The sequence below is a fragment of the Leptosomus discolor genome, chromosome 5, assembly GCF_034619465.1.
Source record: "Leptosomus discolor isolate bLepDis1 chromosome 5, bLepDis1.hap2, whole genome shotgun sequence".
NCBI lineage: Eukaryota > Metazoa > Chordata > Aves > Leptosomiformes > Leptosomidae > Leptosomus > Leptosomus discolor.
The window spans coordinates 28,177,095-28,194,264 of NC_141395.1; the positions used below are offsets into that span (position 1 = coordinate 28,177,095).

Sequence of the window (17,170 nt, forward strand, 5' to 3'; positions counted from 1 at the left end):
TTACAGTCAGGTATGAAGCATATTGGCTGGTATTTTGGTGTTCTGAAGATCAGAGTTGTCAGATCTTAGTCTGATGGGGGGTTATGTTTGAATTTGTTTTACTGATAACTTGAAATCATTATCTTATTTGCAGAAATCCCTTTAGTTACATGCTCAGTTATCAGTGTACTGTTTATTTGTCTAAATCTGCTGCTAGGTTTGAGCATGGCAGCAGTTGTAAGCAATATAATTTGATGTCCATTGGGAGTGCACACGGGGAGCTTATTACATAGGAGTGTATTATAAGATACTGTCTCTCCAAATTAAAAGTTAGATTTTGTGCAAAACACAACTTGCCATTTCAAGCTAAATTTGAACTGACATTTATTATTACATCTCCACAGGGGAACCTCAGATTTGCTATAAGTATTCCAGACTGTTTTTCCTAGTTGTCGTGTGAGACCCAAGTTTTCGTCTTTTGAAAGGTTTTAGGGTAAACTTGTTTTAAAATGCTGTCATTGATGAATTTTTTTTGGTGGTTGTTCTGAAATGTCTTGAAAATAGGAGGTTTAAATAGTCATTTTAATTTGAAAATTCAACACATTCTGCATCTTTCAGTATACAGGGAGAAAGTTCAAACTTTTAATTTTGCTATGCCAAGCATGAGTGGAGTTTGCTTCAGAGAATTTTGGGCTCTCTGTAATGGCATGCAGAGCAAATCATAGTTGTTCCAGTTATCAGCCAAATGCACAAACTAGACCTCTCAATCACAAGGATTTATGTGCTAATAATAGTTCCAAATGTGTTTATAGGATTGTTGTTTTATGAAATTTTTAATGTGTTTGAACTTTGAGAAGCCAGTTCCTTGTTGGTTTGAGCAGGTGTGAATGGGGATGACTTGAAGTTAGCTGTTAGGTTACCTCAGTGGAAGGACTGGCTCTGAACAGGTATTCATATTTGTGCTTCTTTAAGCAGTAGAACCATAGCAGGGGCTCATAATTTCCAGAATGATAGATTGTTTTCCTTTTGTTCTCAAACACTTCGGCTACTAATGAAAAAAATATTGTTTGCTGGCTTCTACTCAGTTTTTCTGCATGTACAGTGTGCTAATGTAAATCAGCAGTTTCTGCTTCTATAAATAGACTTCATCAGCAGCTGCAGAGCAAAACTGACGAGCTTCTGGTCATTTTTATCATTGCCATTCAGAAATTGTTTGAGTAGCTGTGAAAGTGTCTGCTGGTATGTATGCCTGCTGTAGTGGTATTTGCGGGCTGGACTGAGGTTATGAGTAGGGAGAAGGAAAGAAAGAGTGCATATATAAGCCTACAGTGTGAGATTAGAGGCAAAGAGCTCTGTATTCCTTCATTCGGGAGTCCTTAAGATGAGTTTGGAGCTGTTTTATATAAAAGACATGCTATCCAGCTGGCTAAAAGTCATGAGTCTTAATTGGGGTCTGGGGATAGCATTTATCTAACTTTATAGATGGATATAAGGCAGCCTTTACAAGTGTGCTGTGTTGAGGAACATCATAACGTGCCCTGAGAAGCTGTCTCCTAAAATTTTCGGTTCCTTCTGCTGCTGGGTCTGGGTTTCTTTGCTGCATGGGAAGGAAATAGTCAGTCAAGAATGCTTACCTTCTATAGCATTCCTCCCCTCCTGCACCATCATGGGGCCTCTTGTATGGCTGAACAGCAACTGCTGCTGTCCTCCTTTCTAGAAGCAGCCTAGGAAGTGGTACCAGCATGGCCTGCAAGAAGAAGGCGTGCTAACAGGCCGACCGAGTTACCATTGCTATTCGTGGACACAGGAGAGGTTGCCAGGAAAGAGAAAGTATTGCATATTTTTCCTGTGAGCATTTAATTGCAGTCCTGTGTCTGTTACATATGTGGCTTGCTTTTTTCTTGAAAGCTAGCAATCTTCTTTTAAGAGTCTTACTACAATGTCTTGGGAAATGTCTTGGGCTGTAAGAATTATTTTTCTGAAACAGAGATACTCTTACTTTCAGTGTTTTCCAAAGTACATAGAATAAAATGGATGGTAGATTCAGCTCATGCTGAGATGTGGAACAACTTTATGTTCCCCCTCTAATAAAAGCATATTTCTTGAATCTTGATACCCAACCTCTGTGAATAATATATAAAGGAAATGAAATGATGAAATATATTATTATAATGACAAATGGGAGTAGAGAACATTTGTCGACTGTTCCTTTAGAAACAGCACCATCAGCTTGTGAGGTGGCTAAAAATCACCTAAAAGTGAAATTCAGTGTATTCCAAAGCCTTGGAAACTGAAAAGTTTTCTTAGCATCTTAATTTTATATTTTACCAGTGCTTTAATCTGTAATTTTGTACTGAATTAGATCTTGATGATGTTAACTGTTATTCAAGGAGAAACACAGAACCCTGACAGCTAGACTGTTAGCTTACTGGTATTTTTAAATGTTGTTTCAAATGTATGTATGTTTTTAAATTTCTAATGGATGTCTTCTGGCTTGATAGCCTAAATGTTTTTAGGTGTTTTGTTACTAGAAAAATGGATCATATTAATTCTTCATAGAAGAGAATACTGTCAATGTGAGAAAGCACGAAACACGTTTAAAAAGAAATCATAGACGTGTTCTTTTTAAAAATGATTCCTCTCACATTCTGCTACCGTTTTGAGGGAGTAATTCTAGTTCATTCACTGTGAACTACCATTTGTGGCAATAGTGATGTCTAAATAATTGGGAGAGATGAGGGATGTGGTATTTGGCAAATCCTTGCAGGCCGTTATGAGATCTAATTGAAGTACAAAGTTTAGAAGAACTGAATAGTTCTAAATAGTACAAAGTTTGGAAGAACTAAAGAACAAGTTTCTCAGAGTGCTTTTAAAGTTTATTGCTAAAATACAGTATAAAAGTTTTGCGCTCTAAGTATTTCAAGAAAAGAAGAGCATGTTGTATACTAGCTTAAATCCTTTTATTAAAGTATAGAAACTCTGAAAATACAAGTTAGTATCTTTTGTGAAATGAATGGAAAAGAGGAAAAATGGTAACTTTGACGTAGAATTAGTTTGACTTGTACAATTTTTTGTTCTTTAAAGACAGGCAAAAGGAGTTTGTTCAAAGAATCTTTGTGTGAGAGACTTTACTAAATAAAGCTTTTATTTCTGCTTTTAGTCAACTGATAAGCAGCGAGCCCTGGAAGAAACCAAAGCCTACACAACCCAGTCATTAGCAAGCGTAGCCTATCTGATCAACACTTTGGCCAACAATGTTCTCCAAATGCTGGATATCCAGGCATCCCAACTTCGACGCATGGAATCTTCAATCAACCATATTTCACAAGTGAGACTTTTTTCCTGAATTTTTTTTTTTTCTCTTCTTGAAATTACATAGGAAGTAAAACTCTTCACCTGACATTTTGTGAATGAGAAAAATAGTCGCATTTAAAATGGAAGGATGCATTTCTTCTCGTATTAATTCTAGGAATGGGTCTCATTATGTGATTGTATATCTGTGTTAGTGTGAGCATTTTACGTAGGGTAAGAGATTATTATAGAATCAATATATTCTTGGCCAGTTTATTCTTTGGAGAGGGGACCATTCTGCATAAGTGAAAAGCACAGAAAAATCGCTAGCGGAAAAATCAGAATATTATGTTAAGGGACAGATTAAACTTTGCAGCTCCTGTTTGGTGACTTGCTGTACTTGGTATTTATTGGCTACTTGCCAAATTTAAAAGAAAGGAATATGAAATGGATGGTGGAAAACTATACTTGTCACCTTTTTACTTTTCCTGTTGCTGTAATATTGACATATAATGACAAGAGCATAGATGACAAAAATAGTTTGCTCCTGGCTTTTCTCAATAAAATGTACTTTGCAATGACATGAACAGAAGGCAAAATTAATGTTTCAAGTTTGTGTATGGCTGCAGAACTACTGTTATTTGCACTTTTTCTGAGCAACAATAAACTAAGCTACCGTTATCAGGAACCCATGTCCCATCACCACAGTGATGAATTTTGACTACCAGAATGGGCTGAGGATAGATGATAGATTTAGTGGAGGTCTACATGCCAATGATGGATTAAAAGAGAAATTAAAAGCAATGATACAGCACTTTCTGTTTCTGTTACTGGAGAGTTGATTGGCATCCTTACTGATTATTTTGTGTCTTATTTGTCCAATAAATTTTGGCTGCGAGGGTGCTTGATCTCCATGTAATAATATCATAATTTAAAGTAAAGAATATTGTGGCATTTAGAAAGACAGTTGAAAGTAGGAGCTGTGTAAGGTAGGAAGTAAGCAGATTGAGCTGGACTGTTAACTTGCAGGTGCTGAAAGTGTTGCTAAAGTAGTAGAGGTTTGGGCCAGCAAAAGAAATGAATAATTTTATGCTGGCTTAATGGGTTGAATTAGCTCACTGAGGGGTCAGATGGAATCCAGAGCAGGTGCAAAGAGAGGGCTGGGGAGGATTTACCCTTCTGGTAATAGTACGCTATTAGATTACCTCAGTTATCTATGCAACTGCATCCTCAATAATAAGCTGAGAAGTTTGATTTCTTTCATTACATGCTTCTTGTTAATCCATGGACAAGTAAATTCATGTTTTTTCCCCAGTAAATGTCACAGATTACTCTGTGTGTGTATGTACGTGTGCTATATATATGCTGTGTACCGTGTGTATATGCCTCTGTGTGTGTATATATGCATGTGTGTGTTTGTGTATGTACGCGCTTCTTGACAGGCTAGTGCCAGCTGACAAGTATTTCAGCTATTTGAGAGCCTGACACAAAAGACGGTGTATGAATAAAAATATTCAGAGTTGACTGGATTTTGCATTTCATAGATGAGGAAAGTTCATTTTGTCACACAGTTTCTGTAAAGTAGCTTTTGGGGAAAGGGCCATAGCATTTTAAAATTTTTCCTTCTGAGAATCTGAGATTTATGCAGATTGAGATTGTCTTTGGCATTTATACAAAATGGCTAGTTATTTAAAATAGAGCACTAAATTACCAGCGCCCAAAACCTATTGAAGATGTATCTGCCAAAATTCATAGGCTGCACTTGAACAACCAAACAAAAATGATATTTTTTTTTTTAATATCACTGTAAAATTGAAAATTGAATTTGCTTGGGTTTTTTGGTTTGGTTTGGGTTTTTTTGAGTCTGTATCCATCCATGTGTAGGATTCTTCCCAAATCTTCATGGAAGAAATTATATCAGAGGAGCAGACAGTATTTGGATTTTGGATATTTTGGATACACAAAGTGTGTTGATCCAGGGAACTTTATTAAAGTTCAATTCAATATGTTCAGAAATGGCTTTATCCCATGATACCAGTGTTGTAGATGGTTATATTATCTGTCTTAAATTTTGTGGTTATTTTTCTCAAAAAATGAATTTATTTTGTCACAGTTTCTGTGTAATAAATAATTTCTTTTCAGGAAATTTGATTATACTTCTCCTGGAACAAGCCTAACCTGCAGTAGACTTCCTTGGTCCTTTTTTTACGTTGAATGCAGAGTTCAGTGGACTGTTTCTAGTACCACTCAAAATAATGGTATAATACCTCATTGCCAAATTATTGTTTCAGTCAGTCTGACTTGAAATGATGTAGTAACGTAGAACAGAAGACATATTGGTAATTACCATCTGCTTGCTATACATTATTGTATCAATGCTTTGGTCAGTAGGTATTGATATTTCAGTTCAGAAAACACTAGTGCAAATCATGATATCTGGATGTGTAATCCTGCTTTTAATTCTGATTTGGAATTCCATCTGTTGCCCAAATACTGGAGCAAAATCATTTGGCTCTTAGGAAGAAAACTTTTTCAAAAGTGCTTAGTTTTGGTCGAGTGTAGCTCAAACTGGAAGATACATGATTAACTTTAGTAGATAAAATATTCTAGTTCTCTGTTCATTGATATAATGCCAATTTATATCACTTTCTGTGTTTCCTTCTAAATACCAACTTAATCAAAGAGCTGAAAAGGAAGCTGATAATCATTTGTGGTTTTTCAGACTATATATAGGTCCTGAATAAGGAAATTGTTTCTATTGAAACTGTTTTTATGCAAGTGATTAAGTCCTATTGGTTTAAAATTTAGGATTACTTTGATTTGGTCTGAAAGCTGATGAACCTATTCTTACTTGCCTTCTTGAACCTTGTCCAGAACTAGATGATGTGCAGTGTTTCATGTTTGGCTGAAAATTTAAATCCTAAATACAGATCATCTGTATAAATATTTATACTTGTTAAAAAAAATGGTGTTACAGTTTTCAAGTTAGCAGACACCGTGAAATGTTGCTAACATCCAAATTCTTTAAATTAACCTGGCAGATTTTCAGGTTTTAATATTTGTATGATGGGAAATGTTTTTTCAGGTTTAGTTACAGAGTAATCTTAGTTAGCAAGTTCATCTTTAAAACTCTTCCCTGCTGCTAATTATATAAACAAGCATATTATCACAAAAAGGAGTGATAGTGATGAGTTATCTCCAATGGCACTGCATGATGGAGAAAGCTGCTTCCTCCTCTTCTTGCAGAATCTGACTCCCATGATATTGGCCATGAGAATAGGTATGGAGTAGACCACAGACCTGAACTCTGTAGTCAGCGTGTGTTCTTAGCTGAACTGCAGCAACGTGTGTGAGCTGGTTGGTCTCTGCAGGGATGTTTGCTTTGACCTTCCATTGATAAGTCAGTAAAGGCTTGTAATCATTTTCAGTTGTCTTATTCTTCAAGTTACAAGAATAGCCAAACTCTTTCAAAAATGGTAATGCATTTCTAATTTTTCACAGTATATATTACACGTTTATAGTTGCTTTTCAGCATTTTTATATCATTATGATTTCTTTATTTGTGTCTACGTTACACACAACTTGAGTTGCGGCATTTAGTGTCACGTTTCTAACATCAAAATTAGACAGTAACTCATTTTAAAGTAGTAATCCAGTTTTCAAGGTAATTTGCAATTCATTTGTTTAAATTCTATCAAATTAGATTAAAAAGAAATAAAAGCCCAGCAGCACTATATTTAAGGAACGTTTTCTTCTAAGGTTTTTTTAAACTGAATTGTAAAAGCCCAGACTAACAGACTGACAATAAATTGATAAATTTAAATTAGAATGTTTTGAGAAGAGGAAGAAATCAAGGCTTCTGGAGACTCTTCTTTCTGAAATTTCACTATAGTTTAGGCTTTCAAAGTGCTGTTGTAGTTAACCCCAGCCGGCAACTAAGCTCCACACAGCTGCTCGCTCACTCCCCCCAGCAGCTTGTGGGGAGAGAATCAGAAGGGTAAAAGTGAGAAAACTTGTGGGTTGAGATAAAAACAGTTTAATAATTGAATAATAATAATGATGATGATTATGATAGTACATTGTAATGAAAAGGAAAATAACAGAGAGAAATAAAAACTAAGAAAGAGAAGCGATGAAAATATAAACAATTGCTCACCACCAGTGGACTGATGCCCAGCCAGTGCCTGAGGAGCGGCCCTCCTGCCAGCCTCCCCCCAGCTTTATATTGCTGATGTCATATGGTGTGGAATATGCCTTTGGACAGTTGGGGTCAGCTGTCCTGGCCGTGTCCCCTCCCAGCTTCTTGTGCACCTCCAGCCTGCTTGCTGGTGGGGTGCTGTGAGAGGTACAAAAGGCCTTGACTCTGTGCAAGCGCTGCTCAGCAGTAATGAAGACATCCCTGCGTTATCCACACTGTTTTCAGCACAAATCTAGAACTTGGCCCCGTACTAGCTCCTATGAAGAAAATTAACTCTACCCCAGCCAAAACCCTCACAAGTGCTAACTTAATACTTTGAGAAATTTCATTTACAGGTAGAAGAGAATATTTCTCAAAAATCTTGAGTTCAGTGACTTTTAAGTGAAGTGGTAAATAGTGTTAACTTTTTGTTAACTGGAATCCCAAAAATGATTTAATATTTTTTCTGTTTTAATCTTTACAGATCTTGAGGGTCTTTTTATTCAGTATGGAAACGATGTTTCAAAATGGCCAGAAAATTCCTAATAAAGAAAATAAAGTTGTTTATACTTTTGTTCCCCTTAAGCTATTCCTTGGCTTATTGCAGTCATCTTGGAAAGCATATGAAAAGACGATAGTAATAAGCCTAGCCTCTTACAAACTGTCATTTAAAGCTGTCATTGGCTTTTGCCAATGGTAAAGGAGCTATGGGGAAAAAATTATAATAATGCTGTCGGTCTGAAATTTCGTGTTAGAAAACAGTGTTTTAACTTATAGAAGGGCACAGTGTATCCCATCTGATTTCTCTGACAGACTTTCCAAGCTAGGTGTTTTTGTTAGTCCAGCTCTAACCCACAAAACATCTTAATAGAAGTTTCTAAACTGCTGAATAAACATTCTGCTAGCATTCTCCTGTCTTACTTGTGTGTAGGGGATAAATGTTTTCATTTTCTTTAGTATCAGGTTAATCTTTGTTCCTTTCTCTACTAATCAAATACCTTAATGTTCCTTTCTGATGTTTTATAGTTGTCTTAAGATCTTAAGACTCCAGCAGTCTACCAAGCAAGAAAACGGAATTTTTGAAAAACCTTTCAGCAAAATGCTTTTCAGTATAATTTTAGGAGTATGTAGCAGTATTAGGTGCCGTTTTTATACTCTTAGTCATTCCATAGCTATTCAAGGTAAAAGAGATGTTCTGAATCACCATGCAACAAAATACCATTAGATGAGCTTCAGGTTTTAATTAGCTTTTATGCGTTCCATTGTTTGTTACTGTAGCCATGCCTCACTGATCACCCTAGTCCTTAAGGAAACTGGTTGTGCTCACAACTCCTATGAATAATTAAAACTCCATGCTTTTCATTCATGGAAACAAGTTTCCACAGTGCCAAGATACCATCGCTACAGTGATATGCATTAAGTACCTGTACTCGCATTGTGTTTAGAAAACACTAAAAGAACATCTTGAAAGTTGCAGAGGTCAAGCACTTGAAATGGAGACAAAGGAAGAAATCATCTAGCCCATACTGCGCTAATTACTGTACTTTTTCTGATTTGTAGATCAAAATTAAGTCTCTGAGAGTGTAGTGTCCAAGGCATACTAGTTTTGAATGACCAGATTCAGACCCATAAGATTTTGATGTTTCAGTACGTTTGAAACGCCATGTAGCATTTGAGGTACAGCTGCTGTGCAGCTGGGGTTGTTTAACATTCTAGCAAATGGTATCAGAGGCCTGTGAGACAAAGAACATACAAGAGTCAGTGTAACATTTTTGCAGTTCTCTAGTGACACATCGAGATCACAAAGTCCGAGGTAATTGTAGAGATTAAATTCTTCAGTGGTATTAAACATGAGGCTGTCCTCATGTCCAAGTTGTTGCAGTCACATACCATTAGCTTATCAAGAAAGTATGTGCTTTCTAACTCCTCAACAGATGAGGTGAGGACTGTGTAGACGATCTCTTTGGTTTGACTGCTACTTGTTCCAGAAATTCTCCTTCCACTGTGCTGCAAAAGCAAAGGTCTGGCACAGAGAAAGGATAAAAACCTGTGATGGAAGATAAAATACTGATCTTACCGTGATGCAGAGTGGTACACTTTTGATATCCTGGCTTGGAACATGTTTATGTGCTCTGTTTGCACTGGTGCTTGTACAACCAATAATATCATAAGATCTGTAAAGATCTGATCATCAGCATTGTATTGGGGGATGGTATATAGACCTGGTCATCGTAGGAAGCTTCAGGAAGACCTTCACCAAAATTGTTTGGAGAGTGGTTTAGTTGTTAATTAGTCATAGAAGTACATGTGTTTGTGTTAAGCTTGTATGAACCGTGAATTTCTGCAGAGTTTATATGTAGGCCGAATCTGGATGGATTTTTGTGAGAGTGATGGAGGATGCATCACAGATAGTTTAAGTACCCCTATTAAATCTCAAATCATTGCTCAATGAACTCAAGCTTTCCAAAGGGAGGTTTGCCAACATATTTTGACCTTGAATAATCTATTTTTGTGTAGCTTTGTTTTGAGAAATAGCTGTGCAGCTTTAGTAGAAACCTTACAGTTCTAGGCAGGTGGTACTAGGTGGCAGAAACGTATATGACAAAGCTGTATTCGGTGCTTAATTTTAGCAAAGTTGCAAGATCTTGAAAATACGTTGCTGTGCAATACTAGGTAATCTTGATAGATAGTAATTTAAGCTTCCATATAATACCTCTGGTGGATGCACAGGGTCCATTTTGCTTGTTTTGCAATTAGTAGCACAAACAAAAGGGTAAAACAGTGTAACTGACCCCACTGCCCCAATCCCTGCCCACAGAAAAATAAAATTTAAAATATGTGTGTTATGTCATTTCTACCTGTTCCTTACTTACTACAGAGCCTCTTTCTCATAGCTGTGGGAAGTCTTTCTGGTGCCATTCACGATCACTAGACTGGTAACAAGATATTCTATGAATGTTTAGAAAATCCTAGTGGTGCTGATTCTGGTGGTTTTCTTACTTTTTTTTTTTTTTTTTTTTTCCTCCCTGTAGCTAAAGCGTTTGTTCACAACTCTGGCAAGTTCCCTATAAGCAAAGCTGTTTTGTGAGCAAGGAATTAATTTTGGTTTAAATGATGCAAGCAACTCTGTGCACCATGATTTAAGAGATTTTATTTTCCTGGAAGTGATAGATAGACTTTTTGATAACTTTTTCCTAGTCTTGTTACCAAACAGGGTTCAAATACATGTTTTTAGGCAATGAATTTTCAGCAGGGCTTTGTCTTACCGTAGAGATCCTCCTGTGGTACTCGTTGTGATGTGCAGAGGGAGGGATTTTCAGTGTTGGCCTTAGGCATTCTAAGTGAAGGCACTGGGCTTAACCACTGCCTTCGTGGTGATAAATTAGTACTGAGCACCTTCTGAAATCTAGTCATTGCTTTGTGATGAGTGATTTGTAACGACTGACGTACCTTGTTGATTTGTCTGAGTGAAATTCTGTTCTATCGGATGACTACCAGTCCTAGTTAGCAAACTGTTTTGCAGTGTAAGAAAACCTGCTTATGGTTTGTTTTTCAGGTCATAAAGGTTAAGGTTTAGGGAGGTATCCTTACACTTCATCTAGTTGGAGCCTATTTCAAAGAGAAGCTTAGAGAGCAATTGTAAAATTAAAAAGGATAATTGAAGGAATCGTATAAAATAGTGTCAGTAAGTTAATCGGTACCACTGAGAATGGAGAGGAGAAAGAATTTTGCTGAACTGTAAAGAATGAGAGTAACAGAAAACCCAAAGAACCCGTAGCTATTAGTGTCGTTTTAGAGGTGGCAAGATCAACAGTAAATTGACAAAGACAATGTAAACAAGTATATGTAGTGATATGTTTAGCATAGTATACAGAGATCTTTGAAACGTTGGAACTGATTCAATTTTTTTTATACTGACTCTGTATTCAAATGCATACCACTGTTAGTAAATACACTGCGTCTTTTGTAGACGGTGGACATTCACAAAGAGAAAGTTGCTAGAAGAGAAATTGGTATCTTGACTACAAACAAAAACACCTCAAGAACTCACAAAATCATTGCACCAGCTAACTTGGAGCGACCAGTTCGCTACATCAGGAAACCTATTGATTATACAATTCTAGATGATATTGGACATGGAGTGAAGGTAGGTGATATTGTTAAAACAGCCAAACTGCAAATACATTGTCTTCGTGTATTTTCAAAATAACCTGATGCTTTTCATGGTAATATACCAGTTTCTCCTTGCCTGGCCAGTGTATCTATAAACATAAGAGAAGTCCTGTCCAATTTGCAATTGCCCCTTCCAGTTCCCTTGCCCCAGTGTTTGTGAACCTTGCAAACCCACCAAATCTTATTTCTGGGACTATGGCTCTCACCTTTTAAAATGCTTCTGAATACCTAGTGTGATGCTGCTGTTATTGTTTGAATCAGTTGCCGGGGATATACCTGGGGACTGAAAGGCTAATGACCATCACTTTTCTGCCTGAATTAGCACCACAAAGTATGATCCAGCTGTAATTGCCACTGGTTTACTTTGAAGCACACCCAAAGAAAGGGTTTGCATGAGAAGTATTATGTGCTCCCTTTTCTTTCTTCTGTCAGAGTCAGTTATACCCTGTGATGTGCTTTGTTAAAGTGAGCTCTCTACAACTTTTGTGCCATATGGGGTTTCAGAATGGGAATATTGCTACCAAGTTCGAAGCCAGCTGCTTCTGCCTTTTAAGACTAGGAAAAAAAGAGGAATTTCAGGGCAAAGATCAGACTGAGACACAACTGGTAGCTGTTGTGTGCAAGTGTTAGATCAGTGTACACAAAAGCAGTAATGTATGTGAGATTAGATATGCATTTTTAAAAGCACATCCTGAGTGTAAACACAGTCTTAGCAGGTGTGAACTCATTGTTAACTTGTGCTGCCAGGAAAACAAATATGGAACTGAGATCACTGACAGTTAAAGTTCCAGGAGAAGAAAGGTAAAGAACAGAAAGCGGTGTCACTTTTACATGACAAACTAACAAATCTGTAAACCTGCTAAGTAGCAGTAAGGTAAGATGCTTCTTCCAATCAGAGTACACCAGAATTTCTTTTGCTTGACACCTAACTGCATTAGGTTATCTGTGTTGTTCAATTTGAACTGTCTGCTTGGGTAGCCATTTAAATGCCAATACGTTGTTTAACCACACTCTTAAAATTCAAATTCTGAACAGTCCAATTTATATATCTTTCCCAAGCAGTTTTACTCAAGGTCTTCTCAACAGCCTGTTTGATAACAGAAAGTCTCTTTTTCCTGTTTCTTACCGAAAGAGTAAACCTCAATTTGTAACTCTAAGTGACTCTTCAAGCTTGATTTGGAAAATGAAACCAAACAAAATGCCCCAGCATTAATAACTACACTTTTGACCAGGAAATTATTATCAATCTTGTGTTAAAGTCTACTGCCATTTCTTAAAAACTTTGAATTTATGCAGGTCAGCAGAACTCCTTTTGGATATGGATGGAGCTTATTAACCTGTAGGATTAGCGTTGCAAATATTTTAATGATCACTTTTATTTTAAGGAGATTATTTTAGAACTCATTAAAGAATAGTTTTTAATTGCTCTGCAGCACAATCTTTATTTAGCACTGGCACTAAACCATTATAAGTGGTATCCTACTTACCTCAATGTAGCAGAATCATATTCGCTCTGATGCAATGAATTACGTTCTGAAAGAACATAGTTCATCAAATGGATGATGACTCAAATGTATATTTGCATCCATTTGTTATGCTTGTGATATGCTTGAGACATCTTACAAATTATATTTACAATGTACTATATTTATCTAGAAAATGAAAAAGTATTGTGTGCTTGTGAAACAATAAGGAGAGAACTTGAAATCATGCTATCCTTAAGATCCATAGATGTGTCCCAGTCAGATTAATCCTGTGTTCAGCACAGAAGAACCACACTTTCTTGCTGATGAGGAGAAAGTGACAGTTGTGCTTATGAACCTGTTTTTGTTCTGCTTGAGTAACTACAGATTAGTTTACTATATCTCTGGATGGAGAACATAGAGAAAACAAAAGAAAAGGGGTAAGAACTTTAAATTTGCCTACTTATAGCTCTTTATTGCTTGAGTTGTGGCATTTTTCCCTTCAAATGAGTATTCAGAAGGAGTTACTGCATAAATAGATTGAAGTTCCGGTTAGCATCAGGTGCCTCAGTCTGCATTCTTTGTCCTCTTACTGCTTATTCTGCTACAGGGCTTTCCCTCTAGTACTTGGACCTGGAATTATGCATTGTCAGGACAGTCAAAGAGCTAATGCAGCAGGCATTCATTGCAACCCCTGAGAAAGATGGCAAACTGGAGAGAGAATAGTACAGGAGAAAAAGGGAGCATCCTTGGCCAAGAAATCCAGTATGCCATATTGAGAGAAGTAGTAAAGGCACTTGAGTACCTATTCCTTCTATTCAGAAATTCAAAGCATCAGTGGATACCATCTTCAGGAAAAGGTGCTCTGCGATATGGTTTCTTAATAGATGAAAGAGAATTTAAGTGCCCCTATATCATTCCAGCTGTCCCTCCTCATCTTCCCTCCCTGAAGATGCAATGCTGCAGAAATCTAAAGAACCTTTTGTATGAGAGACACTTGCTTTCAATATTTTCAAATGTTTTCTGAGTTACAAAATATTCCAACTGGTTCTTCACTCCAAAGAGTTCTTCAGTGAAGAGAATGAGGGGGGGGAAAGTTTGATCTATTTGATCCATTCAAAGTGGTGTATATTAAGGCACTGTGATTATCAGGCAGTGCTGCTGAGGAAAAGGGCTCTGCTCATGTACTCCCTAATGTAACTGGCCACTCTGGCCAGTATAGGTGGACCTGGTTTTCCAGTGCAGCTGTATGAAGCAGAGACTGTTTTTGTTAATAGATCAGTGGAACTTTAAACTCAAAGACAGAAGATTTTCTAATAATCAGGTTATGCTTCTTTTTTAATACATTAAGGTCTTTTGTAAATGGATGAAACAGAGTAGTCACTTTGGATGCTCCACTGTTGAGATTCTGCATATTTAATGTTTGGTGTTACAAAAAAGTGTAAGAAATGTAATGATACGTTTATATTAGCTTAACTGAAAACAGATCAAATGACATTCAAATGGAAAGACTAGGATTTTTTAAAAATTATTATAGGGAAAGAAGATACATGGTATTGTGCCAGTAAGATGTAGGACTTAATGTCAAAAAGCTAGCACTTAGGCTTTAAAATAAGATTTCACTGTTGGTTAACGTCTCAAAATATAGTTTAGAAAATACTGATAATGTGCTGCAGTATCCATATAGAGTGCTGTACTTACAAGACATCACAATTTGCTCTTGATCTTTATTCAAGAGATACCTCATGGCATGAGGTTAGGAGTTAATGAACAGCATCGTCTAGGAAAGAACATATATTAGCTTAATATTCTAGAGGCTTCTGTTTCAGCTGTTGTAAATATGCTAATGACGGTAACAATTTAAGTGAGCTCAGGGTATTGATAAGGCTATTCTTTGACAGCTCAAATAAAGTAATCTCTGATAATCAGTCTAGATCTTGTGATCCATTCTGAAAGAAGCTGACGTTTTTTTAGCTCTGTGAGAACTTGAGTAAACAGTGTACAGGCATTTGAGCATTAATTTTACAGTGTTAATCTAAAGGCTTTGTGGTGAATGTATATTAAAAGTTTCGGCTTGAAAACCTTTTGTTCATGACACATTCTGCTTTAACCACTCTTTCTATGATCTACTGATACATTATTTTGTTAATGCTGAATGCTTAACTTTTTTCTTTCTTTTTCCTTTCTCTTCATATCCTGAAGTTCCAACTAACCTTTCAATGCTTTTTTTCCTTACCTCTTTTATTTGCTCCATTTATGCATTAAGTGGTTGCTTAGATTTAAGGTAAGAAACCCCAGGGCTGGATTTCCATTCTTACTCTTCTGAGACTATTACACACGGGGAGATGATTAATGTGAATGTCACTAATTGTTTAAAACAACACCTGCTCTTCCTCCTGTGTATCAGACCTTCTGTTGAATTACTTCATTGCAGATAAACATTTTGTGATATAAATGGGTGTATTTATGTAAGGAAGCTAGCACAGTTAATTTTAAAAGTTTTGTGGCAAAATATTGACTGCCTTCAGTGTATCTGCCAGATCATTTACAAGGGAGGAATGTTGTGCTAACCTTGTGTAGACAAAAAGATACAGTGAATAGATAGCAGATGAATATGAGCCTCCCCCTGTGTAATATTCCTTTTATCCTATATGCGGTATAAGTTACGATTTGATTGAGAGTCATGTTTCACTGTGAGATTGCTGAGATACTGGGCTCCAAAGGTGTGTAACAAATTCAAATCTGCATATTATTTTTAAAGTTGCAGTATCCTTAATTTTTTCAGAAACTGCTAGCACTATTTAAATACTGAGAGGCACTCATATATGGAAATTTTCACAAATTAGGTGGTTGTGTAAAATTTTTAATAACCCTTAAACAACAAGCTGACTTATTTAGTCGAATATTAAATGAATAGTGCATAAAAGAACTCAGACTGGAGTCTGAAGTATGTCAAATTCTCAAGGATCTTAAAGAGGTTTAAATGTTAGTAGCTTTAGTGACTGCAGACGTCGCAATAAAAAGCATCAAATCAATTAGACAAGCAGTTAAATGAAGCATGATTCTATGTTAGAGTTCATAGCACATGAATTAATAGATAGGTTATAATCTTTATTGAGTATTGTGATACCATTGTCCTCTTGAAGTGCAACTGGTTTGGGGAAAGAGGGAAGGAAAGGGAGTTTTTTTGGGTTTTTTTGTTTGTTTGGTTGTTTGTTTTTTTTTCTTAGTAGCAGCTACCGCAGTTTTACAGAGGAAACTGTATTTTAGAACATAGAATGCCAAGATGTAGTATGAATATATTAATTAGATGAAGTTCCAAGTTGATGTGAAATATTTTTCATGACTACGTATATTCCATGACTGGAAAAAGCTAAAAGAAAATCCTAAACATTCTTGAAAAGATTGCCTGTGAATCCAGGTATTACTGTAGATATCCCAATGATGTCCCCATGGAACTGGCCAGATGGTACTTTTACTAAGGTATTTAAGTGTATGTAGCACATCTGATCACAATGGAAAGTGTTTGATAAATAAGAGATTTCTTGCATGTCATTTGAAATTTATTTTTACATAAGTGTGTGAGGTACAGTATTTCAAGTCACATAGTGTTTAAATGCTTTTTATTTAAGAATCGCAAAGTATGTCTCCTCCCTGGCTCTTTCTGTCTGTCCACACAAAATGGATACTTCTGATGCTGAATATGCCTTATTCTGGGCGCAGTTCATATTGGATGATGGTTTTCTCAGTGATCTTAAAAAAACAATTTGCAAACTCAATTTTCTTTGTTCCTTTCTGCAGTTGCAGTTATAAACGAGCAATGACCATCCTAAAAAAAATAAAATAAAATTGTATAATTATGGTTTATGTGTGAGCCGCATCATCTGCAGTGGCAATAAGAGCCTTTTCAGCTTTTCAGATAAAACAATTCTTTTTATAGGTTTGGAATGAAAATAACAATTTTTGTTATGATGCCAGTTAAAATATTTATTTATTTTTACTAGAGTGAACCTGATCAGAAATTTGATTTGGGAAATCACGATATGTCGATCAACTTCTGCCAAAACATGAGGGTTTAAAAAAAATA

General features: G+C 36.3%; 1 protein-coding gene across 49 annotated transcripts in view; it reads left to right on the forward strand.

The window, feature by feature from the left end:
* The window catches only part of ABI2 (abl interactor 2), a 64,082-nt gene that overhangs the window by 24,384 nt on the left and 22,528 nt on the right, over positions 1-17,170 (forward strand). For 21 of the 49 annotated variants that reach the window (XM_086465239.1, XM_086465244.1, XM_086465259.1 and 18 more), the window contains exons 2-3: positions 3,140-3,307; positions 11,418-11,594. In XM_086465239.1, the coding sequence (XP_086321365.1) occupies positions 3,140-3,307; positions 11,418-11,594 (345 nt within the window). Of the gene's footprint in view, positions 1-3,139; positions 3,308-11,417; positions 11,599-15,349; positions 15,368-17,170 lie in introns of all 49 variants that reach the window. The other 28 variants (XM_086465240.1, XM_086465243.1, XM_086465245.1 and 25 more) reach the window with 5 other exon arrangements.